This window comes from Micropterus salmoides, unplaced genomic scaffold, assembly GCF_014851395.1.
Source record: "Micropterus salmoides isolate LMB-PRFRI ecotype aquatic unplaced genomic scaffold, ASM1485139v1 Ms_hic_scaffold_2, whole genome shotgun sequence".
In the NCBI taxonomy this organism is placed as follows: domain Eukaryota; kingdom Metazoa; phylum Chordata; class Actinopteri; order Centrarchiformes; family Centrarchidae; genus Micropterus; species Micropterus salmoides.
Genome location: NW_024041150.1, coordinates 43,436,505 through 43,456,320, shown reverse-complemented (window position 1 = coordinate 43,456,320; position 19,816 = coordinate 43,436,505). Strand labels below are relative to the sequence as shown.

The 19,816-nt window shown below is 39.5% G+C and overlaps 2 protein-coding genes across 2 annotated transcripts; both read left to right on the top strand.

Moving 5' to 3' along the window:
* The first annotated feature begins 1,608 nt into the window (after positions 1–1,608).
* On the top strand, positions 1,609–6,038 carry LOC119911598. The gene is made up of 6 exons (XM_038730512.1): positions 1,609–1,771; positions 2,030–2,111; positions 2,753–2,845; positions 3,110–3,565; positions 3,756–3,866; positions 4,512–6,038. Exons 3-6 carry the CDS (start codon positions 2,835–2,837, stop codon positions 5,389–5,391), a joined length of 1,458 nt encoding a protein of 485 aa, XP_038586440.1. The 5' UTR covers positions 1,609–1,771; positions 2,030–2,111; positions 2,753–2,834; the 3' UTR covers positions 5,392–6,038.
* A 4,743-nt stretch (positions 6,039–10,781) lies between these two features.
* On the top strand, positions 10,782–19,309 carry LOC119911649 (Fc receptor-like protein 5; the record flags this gene model as incomplete). The annotated part of the gene is made up of 4 exons (XM_038730604.1): positions 10,782–10,817; positions 18,199–18,234; positions 18,741–19,004; positions 19,083–19,309. Coding segments are annotated over exons 1-4 (558 nt in total), but the record flags the coding sequence as incomplete, so codon positions are not given.
* Positions 19,310–19,816: the final 507 nt, after the last annotated feature.

Sequence of the window (19,816 nt, the reverse complement as noted above, 5' to 3'; positions counted from 1 at the left end):
AATGCAGGTTAGCAATTGAAAAAAAACTGTAATAGTATAAACAAATTGCAGATCACAGGTGCCGTGAGATCTCCTCCTGACTACTGACTCTTCTTTCTTAGAGATCTGAGGAGCCCCTCTTTCTGTTCCCCTGTGGGGTTTTGTTCCTTGGCTGGGTTTCCCTCAACAATAGACCAGAGAAACAGAAATCATAAGTCTGTATCTTTAGATTTTTTTAGTAATTTATTTACATAAGAAAAAGGTACAAAATATGAAAATGACAATTGATACAGATTACATAAGGTTATAATGAATAATGAATTGCACTTGAGATCACTTTAGTGTCCTCAAAGGAATCTCCTACCAATATCCTAAAGATTATCCAAAACCCTCACATTCACTCAGATTAGCCTTCTAGAAATCATTCGACATTAACTTTACATTCTATTAATATTAGATGATTCAATGATTTAATTCCTAATTCTTAGAGAGAGATTACTGGAGACTCCTCCTCCACCTCTCTGGAAAAAGTCTACTGGCCTCTCTGTGTTAACTCAGATATAAACCCCCCACAATTACAGCCACATACGCAACATGGTGGATTTCTATCTGCATCATTATACTACTATATACTAGGTTCCTGTGTTGTTTGAGTTCACAAATACAAGTATCACCTAATTTTCATTGTGTAATTTTCTTTAGATTAAATTTTCCTTTTAAGGAGACCCTCCCCAGTTTCCCGCAGCCTCTAAGCTGTTTGCCTACAGTAACCTTATAAATTTGATAGAAACACAAATGAAGAAAACATATTACATTCAATTCAAATACACACACTAACATGAACATATTGCTACGTAGTTATAATAGTCTCTTATCTTTGCTTAATCTAACTGTCTAATCACCGCACATTTCCTGTCTTTGTTTACTTAAAAGTTGAACCTTGTTTTAAACAGCTGTAGAAGTAATTGTTCGACTCCAATTCCCCGAAATGTCGCACTCAGTATCAAGTCTGTGAGCTGTGTCGACAACATTTTATACAACTAATAATTCCTTTAAACTTGTGACTCTTTACAATTGTTTTTCTGCACATAGACCATAATTAATTACTACAGCCCCTAATATAATGTTTTGAGAATTTTGAGGGCTGCTCACACATCCACTAACTTTATTAAAACTCAGATTTGGATCTTCCCATCCTGCCACGTTGCACAAAATGGTGGACAACTTGGTCATGAACAACTCTTTTGCCTTATTAGGTCATGAAAAACAACATGTGGTTCTCCTTGAGTGCAATTCAGGCCTGTTTTCAACCTATCATTTAATTCAAAGGTCTCTTTAACCTTGACATGACCTGTTGTATCAGATACTAAACTGATTCTTAAACTATATCTGAACATTTGATGTATATATTCTATGATGTTTAGCTGGCAATTATACCACATTTGAAATAGAAATGGGTTAGCTGCACCCACACTACTACCACTTCCTAAAGAGGAAGCATATATGACGTGAGGTTTTAATGTATGTTCTGGCAACCAATGAACGTTTTGAAAAGGGGTTAGGTCCATCCTCCCAATTCTTTATTTAAGTTGCTGACCCTATTGCTTTGTTGGCTTTTTGGATCTTCTTCTTTGATCATCAAGAGCTCAGTCTAGCATTTAGATAGGGTCTTGTGAGACTTTGTAAAGCTTTTTAGCATTTTTAAAAAAATAAATAAGTTTCTCTTTAGGTGGCCTCAAGAAAAGAGTTTTTCCTCTCTTTTTTTCTTCATTTCTTCTCCCCTTCCGGACTGGTAAGTGTTTATTATTTTACATCCACACTGCCTTCATACCTCATTATAGATAACAGAAATCTGGCAGTTTAAATGAACTCATTCCAGGTTATGTTCAGTGGCCTGCTCTCTCAAATCTGCAAGAAGGAGGACTGGAGGGACTGACTAGGAAACTTTTAGAGACATTTGATAGTTGGGGTCTGCCAGAACCTCTTTCAAAAACTAGCTTGTTATCACGGATTTTTGCCTCTCATCTCACTCCTGCTCTCATACCTCCAGGGCTGAAGGACAAGAAGGCTAAGTTTGGTGTTGTGTGAAAGACCAACCCTGCCAGGAAAAGTTAAACAAATATATTGAAAAGGTAAGAAAATAAGAAAACAAATATTTATAGCTTTTTAGGTTTCTGCATCTCGTTTGTAGTTGCTTTGTCTCTTTATGGTAATTTTGTGTCTTTCAGTTTCCTGTCACAGCAGATCCACACGGATATTCCTCTGCGCAGTGTAGTATACAAAATTCTACAGCACACTGTACAAAATATAGGAAATATGTCAAAGAAAGCCTGAGATGTAGTAGAAAATTCTTAAAATAATAATTTAAATAAAATAAATAAATAAAAATACCTTCCATCCAGTGGTTGATATAATAGATTCACCTGAGGTGCAGTAGTGTCATCTTAGACAATGACTTAAACCTCAGTAAGTCTTATTGACCATTATTTATTATTTATTATGACTGCATTTTCCTCCTGAAAAATATTGCAAAAGTTGGACCATATCTTACTCTTCCTAATGAAAAGAAATTGTTTCATATGTCAGTGTCCTCTCATCTTGACTTTTAACTCTAGTTCAGTTTATATAAGTATAGGAGAGCACATTATACCTATTTTAGCATCACTGTCTTCTGGTCTCTTTTTATTGAATTCATTTGAAGATTTTATTACCAGTTTACAAGGTTCTGAATGGTTTCCCTATATTTAACCATCTCTCCCTCTATATTCCTTAGCCGCTGCTTCAGGTCATCAAATATAAAAGCAACAACTGTACGGACACTTACGCTGAAGACGAGGTCACTTTTTCTATCCGCCATGCAACCTCGGTAAACTTTTGTTTGTATCCTGGCTTTTATTTATTTTACTGCAAGTTTATTTTTATTTTATTTATTTATTTCAAACTTTATACTTATACTTCTATTGTCTTGTTGTGTTGATCTTTTGTTTGCCACCTTTTGTAAAAAATAAAAAATAATATGGTAATATGAGACTGACTCATCTGACTGATCATTTTTATTTGTTTTGATGTTTCACTAACTGGATGACAGATTAATCTATAGATCTACAGACATTTTTGATTTGTGTTGCAGGGATGAACTACAGGAGGCCTTAATGTGCTACACCAAAGATACACTCAGCTACATTAACATAGTTACAGAATTCTGTGAGGACCTCCCTCAATGGACCAAAGCAAGGAGGACAGAGCTGACGAAGATAAAGGACGACTTGACTGCTGTGCTAAAGGACACTCAGGGAGGCCTGAAGAAGCTCGACTGCTTCCTGGATGCAGTGGAGAAGCTGGCGGTCACCTCACTTCATGTGTTCAAGAAGGAGAATCAAGTGTTACAGCTGCCCAGAGGGATCAGCTGTGAACAGGTTCAGGTTGTCATCTCTTCTGCACGGCAAATCTGCCCACTCCTCCTCAAGTTTAAAAGAGATGCAAGTGTCTTCTTCCTTCCCAAACTTCAGAACGTGGAAGTGCTGTCATATCAGCTGGACAAATACATTGAGACCACCCAGAGCATCTGTGACAAGTTAGAGAAAAGGTATTTAGGTCTTATTAATATTATTATTGTTATTTGCAAACCATGATCTTGAGCTATTAAATATGAATCTTAAATAATATATTAAAAACCAAAACATTATTAATTTAAAGAAAGAATACTTAAAATTATGTAAGTAAAAAATGCCAAGGTGCTTTTTGCAAGAAATTATAAGTGATTGTCCCCTTTTTAGTGATTTTCCCTTAAGAATGACAACAGAAACGACGTTAGACCTCGATGTGGATTTGTCTGAAGATGACATACAAAGGATGCTTCATCACATTAATCAGCTTGAAAAAATCAGGTAAGTACTACTACGTGTTCACATAGAATACAAAGTGAATTTATCACGTGAAGCGAATACATACTAACTCAATCCAAAGACGAAAACAGACGCAAGTTTATGTGGAACACCCATGGGAAAACAAAAAATGCAAAGTGGGTGACTTGAAATATGCATATTCGAGTGAGTTGAAAATATTCAGCTGGAGGAAACCAACATGACGTTCATCTTTGTTGATGCACATTTACTCATTTAGCTTTAAATCAGCAGCTCAAGGATTTTGAGGAACCTGTTGCTTGTGCGCCTACGCATGAAAGCAGCTGTGCCCTCGTGGTCTTTGAGAAGACTGTTATTTCTCTCTGAACGATATATTCAATCAATGATAAAGACAGCTTTGGAGAGGCCTAAACCTCAAACACATCAAGTAGAAACAAATAAAGCCATACTGATGTTTACACAGAATCATAAAGCTTGTTGAATAATACTAGTAATAGCACAATACAAATAATAATACAGAATGAGAAGAAAAAAAATTAGCTAAAAGACGCTAAAGATCTACAAAGAGCTGATATTTGCCTTCTTTTTTACATTCAACCTAAAAACTTAATAAATTAATATAAAACTAATTGATTAGCAAGCTTAAATTTTCTCTCTGCTCTCTATCAGGATGGACCAGGACTTCCGGATGGTGTTCTTGTTTCAGGGGAAATCATGTTCTGTTTTCACCAGTGAGTTCAGAAAGCGACAGGCCGAGATGCTGCAGTTTCTACACAAGCTGGAGGAGTGTGCTGTTCAGCTAGACGAGATGAATAAGGGGGCAAAGATCTCCAGTGTGGCAGGCAGCTCAGTGGGGGCAGTTGGAGGCGTGCTTTCAATAGTTGGTTTGGCATTAATTCCTTTCACAGCAGGAGTGTCCCTGGGTCTGTTAATAGGTGGGACAGCGCTGGGAATTACCAGTGGGGTCAACAGTGTTGTCACCACATTCACAGAGATCGGAGTAAACTATACACAACAAAAGAGAGCCAGTGACGTCTTCCAGAGCTTCATTAAGGATGTGCAGGTTCTCCAGGATTGTCTGGAGGACGTGACCAGTCAAACAGTCCCCAATGTAGAACCAAGTATGAAAGATGTGGGTAAGGGAGTAGACATGCTGGGTGGTGAAGTTCGTGGTATTGTGGAAAAAAGCACTAAACTGAAGGATGATGTTGACGCTGCTGCTAAGCTGTTGAGAGTTGAAGAGCTGATTACAAGTGAAATCTCAGATATCGGTCAGGTAGCAGTCAAAGGGTCACTTGCACTCTCCAAGGCAGCCAGGTTCTGTGAAATCGCAGTCAGTGGTCTTTTCCTTGGCCTAGATATCTACTTCATCTGTACAGACAGCATCAGTCTGGCCAAAGGCAGCGAGACTGAAGTCTCACAGCTCATCAGAGCCAGAGCTGCACTTTGGAGGTCAGAGATTGAGTCATGGCAGAAGATCCATGACTCCCTGTGCAAAGGTCAGCTGACATCAGAGGAAAAACGAGCTGTCCTGGAGACGCCCTTTTAGCCTGAGATGAAGAAAAATAATGCTCAGTGTGCCATTTTCCTAGTCTTTGAACTAGATTTAGATGCATTTTATATAAAAATCCTGCACACAGCAGAAATTGATCACTGATCATCATTCCAGCGTATCTTTCAGAAATTCTTACTTAGCTGTGATTCTTATTATGTAAACCATTTCACTCTTAAAGCTTTTTAATAATTATATAGCCAGTATGTTTTTTGTTCCTTGTCAAATTTTATATACCTTAACTTTTGCTATGATTAAGATGACATTAGTATATGCATATGACATTTATTACTGAATACTTTATCTGAGATTCATTGTATGTATTATTAATACAAATGAATATGTTGGCTGTTAAACTTAGAGTTAGCGTAAATTAATATTTACTGATTATCTGAAACTTTTAGATTGGATTATATTATCAGTGCCTTTATCATCATGCACAGTTTGTTGAGAAACTGGTTTTGCTGGATTACCTGTTTTGCCTACCTTTAAAATGTTTCATTGTTGCAATGCTTAAATTGTATAATGTTATCTTGATTTATTTTCTGTAACACCAATTTCAAGGACAAGCTCTCTTCTGTACCCCTGACCTGATAAAAGACTTGTATTATAACTAATTAATCCAAATAAATTTAAACTGTGCACATGCAAACACGGTGTGTTCATCAGTCTTTAATGTTTTAAAGCCTCTATATGAGAATTGGGTGCTTTGTATGTTAAAAGTAGTGATTACTACAGTGATTACAAAGTTTTTTGTTTCATTTCTTTCACATGTGCATAGACACGATTTAGCTCCTAGACAGACCGGCTATTTGTAGCCCACTTTTAGTCAAAAATGATTAAAAGTGTGTTTTTTCCCTGGCAGCACTTGAGATGGTTGATATATTATTTTTGCAATGTCAATAATATCAAAAAGATATTAAGTGTCATTAAATTCACATGGTCTATCTGTAGCAACGATTTAGCTCTTATTTGGCTGCTTTTAGCCCACCCGGCGAAATAGAGGCAATCAGTGGTTTAATATCAACGGCTTGGCTGTAGCCCTGTTTCAGGCCAAATAGGTTACATGTAGTTTTTACCCGATGCAGCTGTTGAGGTGCCTGATATCATGTCATCAAATGCAAGTAAACGTTTGAAACGTTGAAACGTTTGTGGGGGGCTGGAGCCAATCCCAGCTGGCAAAAATACAATAAACATTTATATTATATTATATTTCTTACAGTAGCAGGAATAAGATGCCAAAACAAACATGCAACAAGGAGTTCATGCGCTACAGAGCTTAAGTAGAAATGCAGCTGGAGGCGACAGAACATAAAAGCACAAGCTACAGTTCATAAAACCACTAGAGTCAATATTAAGAACACAGTCAAAGACATTAGTCAGTTATAGTACAAAGCTTAAGAGGCAGAATAAACATTAAAAAGCAGCAGTATCGATATTAAATAAATAAAAACATGCAGGATGACTCAATAAAGCGGCGTTGGAAGTTGGAAGTTCAGTGCTGGCATGTTTGACTGCTAAGGAGCCAACGTTTTAATGATGAGCAGAATACATTATAACTATTAATTTCTCTGATTGACGTTGGGATGTTGTTCCATTCTTTTGAAGCTTTAATAGAAAAGGCTGACTGACTAATCGCAGTTTTCCTGAATGGAATAACACAGTCCCCTCTGGATGTTCCTCGAGTGAGGCGACTGGAGTTGGACCATAAACTCAGAAACTCAGAAAGAGGTGGAGGGGCCAGGCCATGGAGGATTTTATATGCATCTGGTTACCTTCCTCTGGTCAGGTTCTGCGGTGTCTCTGTGAGTGACGAGATATTTTTCCACGATGCCACTCTGACGCTATTCACACAAACTGCACTGAAAGATATGAACTGGACTCTGAGAGAAAACCAGTCAGAAGGGGACATTTAAAACAAGGTGTTTAAATAATAAATAAACAATGAGATGAGGTTTCTACACTAGAATCAGACTTTCACTCAACAAAGTCTAAAGGAAAATAAGTAGTTACAATTATCTAATACTTGTTCACCTAGTAACATTTTGCTAATTTAATAACAGACTCAAATTCAATAATCCATCTTACCTTCTTTTCTTTTGAGACAAAGTCTGTTAATTTATTTAATTATTAGATTAGATTAAAGGACTTATGTCTCAGCAGGACCTGGAAAAACTTATCCATGCATTTATCTTCAGTTGACTCGACTACTGTAACAGTGTCCTTACAGGCTCCCTAAGAAATCCATCAGACAGCTGCAGCTGATTCAGAACGCTGCTGCTCGAGTCCTCACTAAGACCAAAAAGGTGGATCACATCACTCCAGTTCTGAGGTCTTTACATTGGCTTCATGTATGTCAAAGAATTGATTTCAAAATCCTGCTGTTAGTTTATAAAGCACTAAATGGTTTAGGGCCAAAATACATTTCTGATCTTCTGCTTCGTTATGAACCATCCAGACCTCTCAGGTCGTCTGGGATCAGGTCTGCTTTCTGCCCCCAGACTCAAAACTAAACAAGGAGAAGCAGCGTTCAGTTATTATGCTCCGTATATCTGGAACAAACTCCCAGATAACTGCAGGTCTGCTGAATCTGTCAGTTCTTCTAAATTAAGACTGAAGACTTTTCTTTTTACCATCGCTTTTAATTAAATATTTCAGATTTTTCTTTTTACCACTGCCTTTAACTAGTAGATTGATAACTGACACTGCACTGTAACTTTTACTGTTTTTTTCTTTGTTTTTAGCTTTTTACCATTGCTTTTAATTAAATATTTACACGGTGAGAAATGAGTAGGTAATTGAGTGAAAAGATAATGAGAGTGAGATTGAACAGAGTGAAGGAAGTGGTCTTAAATCTCGCGCCTGAGTGATTTGCAGGAACCTCTGTCCACCTGTAAACACGCAGGTGGGTCCAGAGTATAACTGGATCAAAGTGGCCTGCTGACAGACATGTCCTGGTTTCTCTGTAGTGTCCGAGGGTTTTTGGAGTTTCAGTGGACCCAAAGATTGGACCCGAATACAGACTAGTTAGAGAGAGTAGATTAAGTGTACTTCTCTGTTTATTCTCTATTCAAAATAATTGTAACTCAATTATTTGCTCAACCCCTCAGCCTGTTTTTATTTTCCATTTAACTCTTTTACCCTGATTGTACACTGCACTGTAACTTTTATTATTTTTAACGTGTATTTTTTCAATTTCCCTATGTTGCTTTTAAACTTTTTTATATTTCCCTGTTGCTTTTATGTTTTATGTAAAGCACTTTGAATGTGCTATACAAATAAACTTGCCTTGCCTTGCCTTACTCTAATCTTCCCTAAAACCACCATAAAGCTGAGTAGTAAGTGCTGTACAGATCAGTGTACTAATTCATATTTTACTGACTCCCTGGTGATCAGAGGTGGAGTACACAGCTGACAATTATTTTGGTTTCACTGTGATCTGAATGGATTTCTTCTCTTCTGTTTGTCTCTAGCTTGATGTTTTGTAGAGTAGCTAATAAAGATAACAGCACCACCATGTGGACAGATGGCTGTAATGCAAGCTGTCCCACAGGTACATTCACACATTTAAGGGTTCAGTGTGTAGGTTTTAGTGGCATCTAGTGGTGAGGGTTGAGAATATCAGCCAGCGGCTCACAGTGATGTGGGAGAATGTGGTATTTTGCTTTTAGAAGTAAACATTAATAAATGTAGATTCAGCAGTAAAATAACTAATTGTACTTTTTCTCCATGAGATGTAGATTCTATCAATTCAATTTCTACATCCAACAACATAAAGGCTGTGAAAACTGTCATCATATGGTCTTCTTTTAATGTCTTCATATAATACCTATAAAACATATAAACTACCCCTAGCAAAGTTTATATTATTTGTCTTCTTATATATTTGTACTCTGTTCTGGATACTTCTTTATTCCCATGTTTATTTCTCTTATTTCTAACGATTTGATGAGGGGGAAAAAATCTGATTTTTTCCGGCACACTCTACCTTTGCAAGAGCGCAGGAGAAGCTACGGTGGCATAATAGTTTTCCATTTGTCCAAGTATCTTCTTCTTCTTTGGTAGTGACGAAACGCCCTACAGCAATTTGTCTGTTTGGTCTATTGTAGAAACATAGCGGTGCAACATGGCAACGTCCATGTAAGAGGACGGTGTATGTGGATATAAATGTCTCATTCTAAGGTAATTAAAAACATAATAGTTCATTATGTAAGGTCTTTATGCACCACTGAAAACATAGTTATGTCTATTTCTGTCAATAGATCCTTAGAAATAGTACACAGTGAACCTTTAATACTGAATCCGCTTCATTGTAGAAATGTCTGTGAGGATTCTCAGTCGTCCAGGTCATAGTTATCCAAGGAAAGCTCAAATGGACTTATGTAGCAAGTTGAGGACACGCCACAAAAATCACCACGACAAAACATTTATACAGATAAAACTGAAATGACTGTATAATGTTAATTTTCCCCATCATACCTCCAATGATACAACATGTGACAGGGACTGCATCAGATCACACACTCTTCTTGCACTTAAAGATACATAAAATAAATGTTCCCTGCCTCAAATGTCTCATTCATCACTGGGTGACCCAATTACACTGGTTATGTATGTGCACACACACACATCCTTAGAGAAGCAACAAAACATAGAAAGAAAACTATATCTCCCAAAATGCCACGGGCCATGCAGTGCCACTCTAAGCAGGTGGCAGGATGTTATGCTAAGTTTCTCAGACACTGCTCTTTTAGAATATGGTTTTATTAGCCCACCACATATTAGCTACTGGAATTGCTTTTATTAGTACAACGATCCATAAACGTCTCTTTCAGCTCCAAATGCAGACTGAAAGAGAGCCTCTCATCCAAATTACCCTTGATTTGCCCTTGATTTGCTCTTGAATATATCTTTCTTTGGACTTTCACTGTAAAGCCACCCACAGCACCAGCAGGTGGTGACATGGCTGTACTGCAGGAGGCTGTGGTCTTTCATTCAAAATACACTGATAAACATTCAGTTTACTCATGGATATGTAAAATGAAACAAACATCTTTCAGCCATATTAAAATATACTATATTAGAGTGTCTTCATATTTTCTAAATATAAATATGTTTAAAATATTATATATTATATTTAAAATAATCTAAGATTTTCACCTTAGTTTACCTTTGTTGTTGTAAACTAAACTAAAAGCGGTCTGAAACTTTGCACAATCTGTTATTTTGTTCACTTTGAGACTCACTGACACTAAATATAAAACCTATTTCCTGCTATGTGCTTGAGAGAAAACCTCATCAGTAGCAGAAATACAGAAAGAGGAAGAGGTGGGTTTTACTTGGTGTGAGTGGTGAACCTTAATGTGTTGATCTCAGATGACCAACATTTAAAATGGAGGGACCATCTTTACCGCGGCTGCTGGGTAAGTAAAAAATCTATTTAATGTGTGAATGTTTGTCTCCACGTTGTCTCAAAGATTAGTTCTAACACATTTGTGGTGTTTTTAATTAGTTTTAGAGTGAATAATGTGAATACAAAGACTGAATTCAGCCAAATACCATCAACAGACCAAATACACGTTAGCAAGAGAAGAAGAAATATTTGGCGATATGGCAGCAACAAAGTGTCATTTCAAATTGTTAACAATGTGCAGTTATTCTAACGAAATACCATATATAGTAGTTTTGCTTTATAATAGGAGAGAGGAAAAGAGGTAGAAGAAAATCACATACAATTTTTTAAACAAAAATGTATTTACTAGGGCTGCACAGTTAATCGCGATATTATTGAAATGCCTGTGTGGCCAAGTGCAAATCACAGAAGGTGCAATTCTTTGATGAAGGTATAATGTGTGACAAAACAACAGTAAAATGAAGTAATGTGGTGCTGCAGAGAGTCCCCGTCCTCCAGATCGTGTCCTCCAGAAGAAAACATGTTTGTCTGGTTCAGACCCAAACAAATTTAAATTGTGATGCAAAAAAGGTTTTTCTAGTTGTTCCACTAGTTGTGATAATTCCCAATTAGTTTTTTAGCATACCTTATAAATCTTTTTACCCAGCATCTTCAGGCAAAAGACTTCTCAGGGCCTTTGCAGACCTATTAATAGTTCCAGATGGATAACAAGAAGTGGGAAGTGAGTATGGAGGGGAGTTCAATTGTATTTATTCATCTTAGATATTTTTTGTGGTTTATTAAGTCCATATTTGGGTGTAATCACCATACAGGTCTTTTACAATCAACCTGATACAGAGTTGCTTAAAGTAGTTAAGCAGCTCTGTTCGTAGTTACAGGATGTCTGCAATGAAAACAGTGTTCAGTTTTAACATGATCCATCGTCAACCGCTTATCCAGCGTAAAGGGTCACAGGGGGCTGGAGCCAATCTCAGCTGACATTGGGAGAACATGCAAACTGCACACAGAGAGGCCGGGGCAACTGGGGTTGGAACCCGCAACCTTCTTGCTGTGAGGCGACCGCTGCACTACCGTGCCACCTGTTTGAAAATTATATTCATCTTAATTATTACAATCGATGGTGGTTATTTCATGACCATATTTTACCTCATTCAGGTGCAGCTGATGGATGACACCTAAAATCAGGTTCTGGGGTTGCGCCTTTTTAATGTTGAAGCAGTGACCTGCTTATAGTGCCTCGCAAACATGTTTAATCCCCTGCAAAGAGAGCGATGATGAATGTGGGTAAAACAGGAGATGACTTGGCATTATAACTTTGGTCTTGACTTCCTGGCCACTTTCTCACCTGGTTCTCTCCTCTCTCTCTTTTTGTTGTAAACCAAAAGGCAAACATAACAACCAAACATAGAATTTACATATAATAAGAGGTAAGAATCCGTATCAGTTCATAATAATGATGTGTGAGACCACCTCCTTTATGATCTGATACCAAATAATGTCACCAATAACGCTTTTATTTGTAGTTTAATGTGACTCCCAGTCTTTGCACACACATCACACAGCGTCTTTACTGCATGTTATTTCACACCACAGTAATCCAGTAGACATTTTTGACATATTTCAAAACTGATCTATCTTACTACAACACATTCTCAGTCCAGACACTCGGTCAAGACATCTTTGTGTCACTTTTTAACGCCCCTTTATCGTCTTTTAGGGCTCCGCAATCAAGTTAGCAACGATAAATATGCAACGTCTGGTGTGAATTTCAAAATAGTTAACATTGCGAAGTGTCTATGAAGATTCTCAGTCATCCAGGACCACCATGTGCACATTTTAGACAGAGAAGATGGATGGTTTGAAAGAGGTGTCAAGGCATCTACACCAGGGTTGAGAAGCCGTCATTGAACAGAGGAGGGGGTCTACGCCACCACTTATCCCCCACTTACAATACTGTCCTTTCATCACTTCCCAGGAAACTCAACAAACGTAACCTATTGACCTCAGGTGAAGATACCAACGATGGTCGTTCAGTCTTGGCCACAGGTAGTCTTAACGACTGTAACGACTGTCGTCACAGCAACAAGGAACACTAACGAACCAGCGGTATCGATGACCCGAGATAACGACCCCACTGAGGTTAAATAGCTGAGTTTCCCTGCCAGTCAGTCAGAACTGAAGAAGTCCTTTGGATGAGGGACGAAAAGGCCTTCTAGTATCTTCAACCAAGTCCAGTTGCCCTTGACTTTTACCTTCGTTGGTTAACATTGCGAAACATCGCCATTGTGACATACGTCCTAACGTAGGAGTAAACTTGCACACAGCTGCACATCCTGTGTGCTCAGTTTGAAACTAGGGCTGGGGTCTGTGCAGATTCTCTCTGCTATGATATAACTCTGTCTGTTTACTGTCTAATAAAGAACAAATTATTACTACATTATATTAGTGTACATTAAAATACAGTGTGTCCAGTGCTTGCGTTGGCGTATGTAGCCACCTGTCGGAAGCTCTGTCTTAAACCGAACTCTTATCCAGTTTTAATCCACTCTTTTTCGTTACATTTTTTTATATCCTTTTTATTTAACTTGAGTTTTACTTGGGTTAAGGATTTTAGCCATCCGACATGGATTTTAAGCTAGATGACCGTAAAAACGCGATCAACGCTACTGATCGCAACAAAGCTCCGGTGACTACGCTAGCCGAGATAACTCTGCCCCATGAGGACTGCTCACTCCTTAAGAAAGCGAACAAGAAGATTGCTGACCTTATGGAAGACATCCGACGACTTTCAGAGGAACTCAAAGAGAAAGATTCCCTGCTGACTGGCTTTATGGATGTAGCTTCAGTACAAGCCAAACAGATTGTTTCTCTTAGCACAACCGCTAACATCCAGGACACCGTGTTTTGGGACCCTTCTAGTCTTCCCAGGCTTTCATCCTGCTCGACTCCAAAGCATCAGTCAACCTGGGCTGAAGTGGTGGTCCGTGGCTGCAAGAGAGGCTCGGACGGGGCTGCCTCTCCTCCGCACATCGGCCTCTCCAACCGCTATGCAGCCTTGTCTAACGACACTCCGGTCCATCCAGCAAATGCACCAGCGGCTTCAAGTCTCCCTGATACGGATCTCTTTCGGCGCACAGTGCCTGCCGACACTGTTGCATCTCCTTCACCGGCTATATCTCCCGCGCTGGGCCGCCGGTTTGCCGCCGGGCCTGATCGGCAGCCGTCATCCCAGTCAAAAACCTTCGCTTCCCGACGTAGGATCCTGAAGGAGGCTGTGCTCAGACGCTCCGGAGGCCGTCTCCACCCTGCACCGTCGGGCAGCCCTTCTCTCAGGTCTGTTACTGCTACTCCAACACAACACTCGGCAGCTCACACACTCCATCCTCAGTCCGCACGCAGTGTTGAAGCAGATTCTGCTCAGTCCTGCTCTGGATCCACACAACCGGCATCTCCTCGTCCTCTTTTCTCCCCAACCACACTAATAATTGGTGACTCCATAACCAGAAACATCCGTTTCTTTAACGCTACCACTCGCTGCTTCCCCGGTGACACCACGGCTGACATTTAAAAAAAACTCCAGGACCTGATGCCATCGCTCCCGTCCTCCATCACAAGAGTGATAGTCCACGTGGAAACAAATGACACAGCTATTCGGCAGTCTGAGCTGACAAAATTAGATTTTAACCGTCTTCTTAACTTTTTAAAGCAGTGTGGAAAGTCCGTTTTTATCTCTGGTCCCATTCCCACAGTTGGTCGCGGTGCTGGCCGCTTCAGTAGACTCCTTGGCCTCCACGACTGGCTCCAGCCCGCCTGCAGGGCTCACCGTGTGTTTTATGTGGATAATTTTAATATTTTCTGGCAAAGAATGTCTCTTTTTAAGACAGACGGACTTCACCCAAACAAACGGGGCTCAGAAATGTTAGCTGCTCACATACAGCATGTGGTGCGGTCCACACATGACTTACGTGAATGACTAATCATTCAAGCAGCACACCTGGACACACCACCGCTCACTGAACAGATCTCTGGCTCACTGCCACAAACAACTGTCTCCACCTGCTGGCATGTAAAGCCGTCTGCTCCCAGCGCTGTTCCAAAGATTTCTATTCCTGTCATCATCACGCATAGACCAGTAAACCGAAATGTGCACATCCCACACAGAAATATTAGTAATCTCTTAAGGATTAGGACAACTGCACCAACTCCAGCACCCAGAACAAACTCATTTAAAATGGCTCTCTTCAATGTGAGATCACTGTCAAGTAAGACTTTTATCTTAAATGATTTTATCTTGTCTGCAAATCTAGATTGTATGTTTTTAACTGAATCCTGGTTGCAAATGAATGACTATAGCCAGCTAGCTGAACTGTGTCCGCCTCAATATGATTGTTTTAGTCAACCGAGGGTCAGTGGTCGTGGTGGTGGGCTAGTGAGCGTGTACAGGAAATATTTAAAATGTCATCAAGTACGCTGTGATGAATTTAACTCCTTTGAAGTTCTCACTCTTAAAGTTGGAGGGCTGCAACCTATCATATTTGTTATAATTTATCGCCCCCCAAAACCGCCTGGAGGATTTTTATCAGAACTTCCTGAATTTTTATCTACTCTGGTTTTAAATTATGACAGAATTGTTCTTTGTGGCGATTTTAATATTCATGTTGATGACCCCAACAATGTTAATGCAACTGACTTTTTAAATATGGCCACTTCTTTTAACTTCAAACAACATGTCAAAGGGCAAACACATAACCGTGGTCATACACTGGACTTGGTTTTTACCCTGGGTGTCAGCATTTCCTCTGTGGAATTAGTGGACATGACCATATCTGACCACAGATGTATTGTTTTTAGCTGCGATTCGCCTGTTACTTATGCCGCCTCACCAAGCTCCGTGTGTTCTCGCATCTTTAATGAACAAAGTGTTTAAAAGTTTTGCGCATTCTTTCAGAGCCAAAGCCAAAACCTGTCTGATTCCAACACCAACAATCTGGTCGATCACTTCAATCATATCTGCTTGTCGTCACTAAATATTACTGCTCCTCTAAAGGTTAGGCCTACGTCTAAAGCTAGTAAGCAACCCTGGATAAATGACAGCATTCGCAGCCTCAAAAGGGAATGCAGGAAAGCAGAGCGCAGATGGAAAAAATCCAGTCTCCAAGTCCATTACCTCAGTCTGAAGGATTTATTAATTAACTGCAATAACATGGTTAAGGATGCGAGAACACACTATTTTTCTGAACTCATTACTACACATAAACACAATCCCAGGTTTCTGTTTAAGACTGTGGATCAGCTGGTAAACCCAACCCCTCCTTACGCCTCAGCTGGAAGTAATGATGACTGTTAATTGTTTTTATCTTATTTTACCAATAAGGTGGTGTCAATCAGAGCCTCTTTTACCCCCGCGGCCTCTTACTCAGAGGTTCCTCACCAGCAACAAGAGAGTTTTAACCAGTTTTATCCCATCGACTTGTCTGAGCTTTTAAAAACAGTATCACAAATGAGAGTGTCCTCCAGCCCACTTGATGTAATACCTACAAAATTTTTACTGAAAGTAATAGATTCTGTTGGGCCCCATTTGATCTCTGTTTTCAACAGCTCCCTATCTACTGGTTGTGTCCCTGATTATTTTAAAACGGCTTGCGTGAACCCACTTTTAAAGAAACCTGGTTTAGATCCCTCTCTCCCACATAATTTTAGACCAATTTCAAAACTGCCTTTTATTGCAAAGATTCTAGAAAGAATTGTGTCCAAACAGCTGCTCACTGTACTGGAAAATAACAAAATATTTGAAAAGTTTCAATCTGGTTTCATGAAGTACTACAGCACTGAGACTGCCCTGCTTAAAGTCACCAATGACCTTTTAATGTCTGCTGATGAAGGCATGTGCTCAGTCCTGGTACTTCTGGACCTTAGCGCTGCTTTTGACACCATTGATCACAACATCATGTTAGACAGACTGAGGCACTGGGTGGGGATTTCTGGTACTGCACTAGAATGGTTTTCATCCTACCTGTCAAATAGGAAGTTTTGTGTGTCTGTAAACAACTATGTCTCTTCGTTCTGTCCAGTTAAATATGGTGTGCCTCAGGGGTCGGTCTTAGAACCCATTTTGTTTTACTTGAATCTGCTTCCCCTTGGACATATTATCCATAAACATGGCATTTCTTTTCATATTTATGCTGATGACACACAAATATACTTGCCCGTCAGATCCACAGACCCTGGAATGCTGAGTTCACTTAACAACTGCCTTTGTGAAGTTAAAAAATGGATGTCAAATAATTTCCTCCAGCTTAACCCAGACAAAACAGAAATCCTGGTCATTGGGTCTCGGCAGATAGCAAATCAAATACTGCCATCTGTTGGTTCCCTAGTAAATCACATTAAGCCTGTGGCAAAGAACCTTGGTGTTTGGTTTGATAGTAATTTAAATTTCGAGCAGGACACCACAAAGCTTGTTCAATCATGTTTTTATCAACTTAGAAATATAGCTAAAATTCGATCTATGTTAACTTTTAAGGACACCGAGACCATTTTACACGCCTTCATCTCATCACGCCTGGATTATTGCAACAGCCTTTTCACCTGTTTAACCCAAAAATCTATTGATCGACTCCAGACTTTCCAGAACTCAGCTGCCAGGCTTTTAACCAGAACAAAGAAATATGACGACATTACTCCTATTTTAGCTTCATTACACTGGCTCCCAGTATGTTTTAGAATTGACTTTAAAATTCTATTGATCACTTTTAAAGCTCTTCATGGCCTCTCGCCTTGTTATATTTCTGACCTTTTAGTCCCATACGCACCAGCACGTACCTTGAGATCCTCAGGCAGAGGTCTGTTGTCTGTTCCAGAGTCTCGACTGAAAACTAAAGGGGACAGAGCGTTTGCTGTCAGGGCCCCGAGGCTCTGGAACAGCCTGCCCGAGGAAATCAGGTCGGCTGAGTCAGTGAACTCTTTTAAGTCCCTTCTTAAAACATACTTTTATAGGAGAGCCTTTCCCGATCTTATTTGACTTTATTTTATCCCTTTTATTTTATTGTATTTTACAAATTTTATATTAATTTTTCATGCTCTTATCTTGTTTTTTTTGTATTATTGTCTTTACACTTGTTAAAGCACTTTGTAACTTGTTTTTGAAAAGTGCTCTACAAATAAGGATTATTATAATTATTATTATTGAAGTGGAAACAATAGGGGTCGGTAGTCCTCATTTACATGTTACACTGAATGTGTCCTCAAATAAAATTTGTTATTTCTATATCTAATATCAACATGTGGCTGTTTGTCTGTTCACTACAAGCAGGTTGTTCTGTGTTGTAGAAAGTCCAGATGTCTTGTTTCATGTAAAACCTCAAACCAACCTGAGTGTGATTTCTCTTTAGTTCTGACCTCACTGCTGAGCTGCACAACAAACCAAGGTGAGAAAACTTCTTCTGTCACAGCTGAAAAGTTATTCACTCTCTGATAGAACAGTTAGTGTTTGTGGAGGGAAACAGCCACTTTACAAATACAATAAAACACTGAATGCAGTTTTGATGCCACAGTGTTGCAGACTGGAGCCAAAGTTAAAACTGCTGATATAAAAATGTAATTCAGAAACTGCACAGCACGATACAGCTGCTAGAAGGTACACACCTAATCATATACATGTTGTGCTCCTTCTTTTGATGGTCCGGTAGGCTATAGTTGCCCTTACAACAGGAGGATTATGGGAAGAAAATATTGATTGGTAAAAGAGATCAATAAGCAAGTCACAGAAAACAATAAAATTCTCAGTGTTTAATGTGCCAACTTTGATATTTGAGATTCTGATTTCTTCCCTTAAAAATCTGTGAAACTGTAGATGTTGAAAAAGTAGGAATATGAGGAATGTGGAGAAAAAAACCCCACATGTCTAACCACATCTTTCTGTCTTTTCCTCCAGCCTCTCTGACTGTGAGTCCCAACAGCTCTCAGTTTTTCCGCTGGAAGTCTGTCTCTCTGAGCTGTGAGGAGGACGACAGCTCTGCTGGATGGACGCTGAGGAGGAACACAACCAGAGAAACCAGGACTCAGTGTGGAGCTGGCTGGGGAAGATCAGCTGGTTCTTCATGTAACATCAGCTACCTCGACCCAGTGGACAGTGGAGTTTACTGGTGTGAGTCCAGAGAGGGAGCAACCAGTAACACCATCAAGATCACTGTCACTGGTAAGATCAGACTGTGGAGTTAGTGTTGATGAAGCTGTGTGTAAATGATGAAATGCTGTAGTTTGTCTCTGTGTTGAGGTGGACCAGTGATCCTGCAGAGTCCTGTCCTCCCTGTGATGGAGGGACATGATGTCACTCTGCACTGTAAAACAAAGACCCCTCCCTCCAACCTCCCAGCTGGTTTCTATAAAGATGGCTCCCTCATCAGGACTGAGCCTACAGGTCACATGACCATCCACCATGTTAACAAGTCTGATGAAGGCCTCTACAAGTGTGACATCAGCGGTCGTGGAGAGTCTCCATCCAGCTGGATCTCTGTCACAGGTGAGCAGCTCAAAGATAATTCTCAAACTGACCTTGTTTTGTTTTCTATATTGAGTTCAGCAGGTTTCAGGACAGCAGAGATGATTCATGATGTGACAACATTTATAACTTTGCAATCTGCAAAGAAACAAGAGTGAAATCTGTCAACCCACCGTTTGATATGGGATCTTTTTAACTCTAAACCAGACTGACATAATGAATTTACTTTTGTGTCTTTCTGTTAGCATGTTGTTGAATAAATTATCCATTTATTTTATTTTCTGTGCCTTTAATTATAATTTATTGTTCAATTTAGTGAAACCCACCACTACAAGTCCTCCTTCAACCTCCTCTCCTCCTGGTTCCTCCTCTACTTCTCTCTCTGTATTGTGGTTGGCCGCTCTATCTTTCTGTGTTCTGGTTCTTCTGGTTCTTCTGGTTCTACTGGTGAGACGATGCCTCCACAGGAAACCTAAAGGTTAGTCACAGACTCCATGTGATGCAGTTCA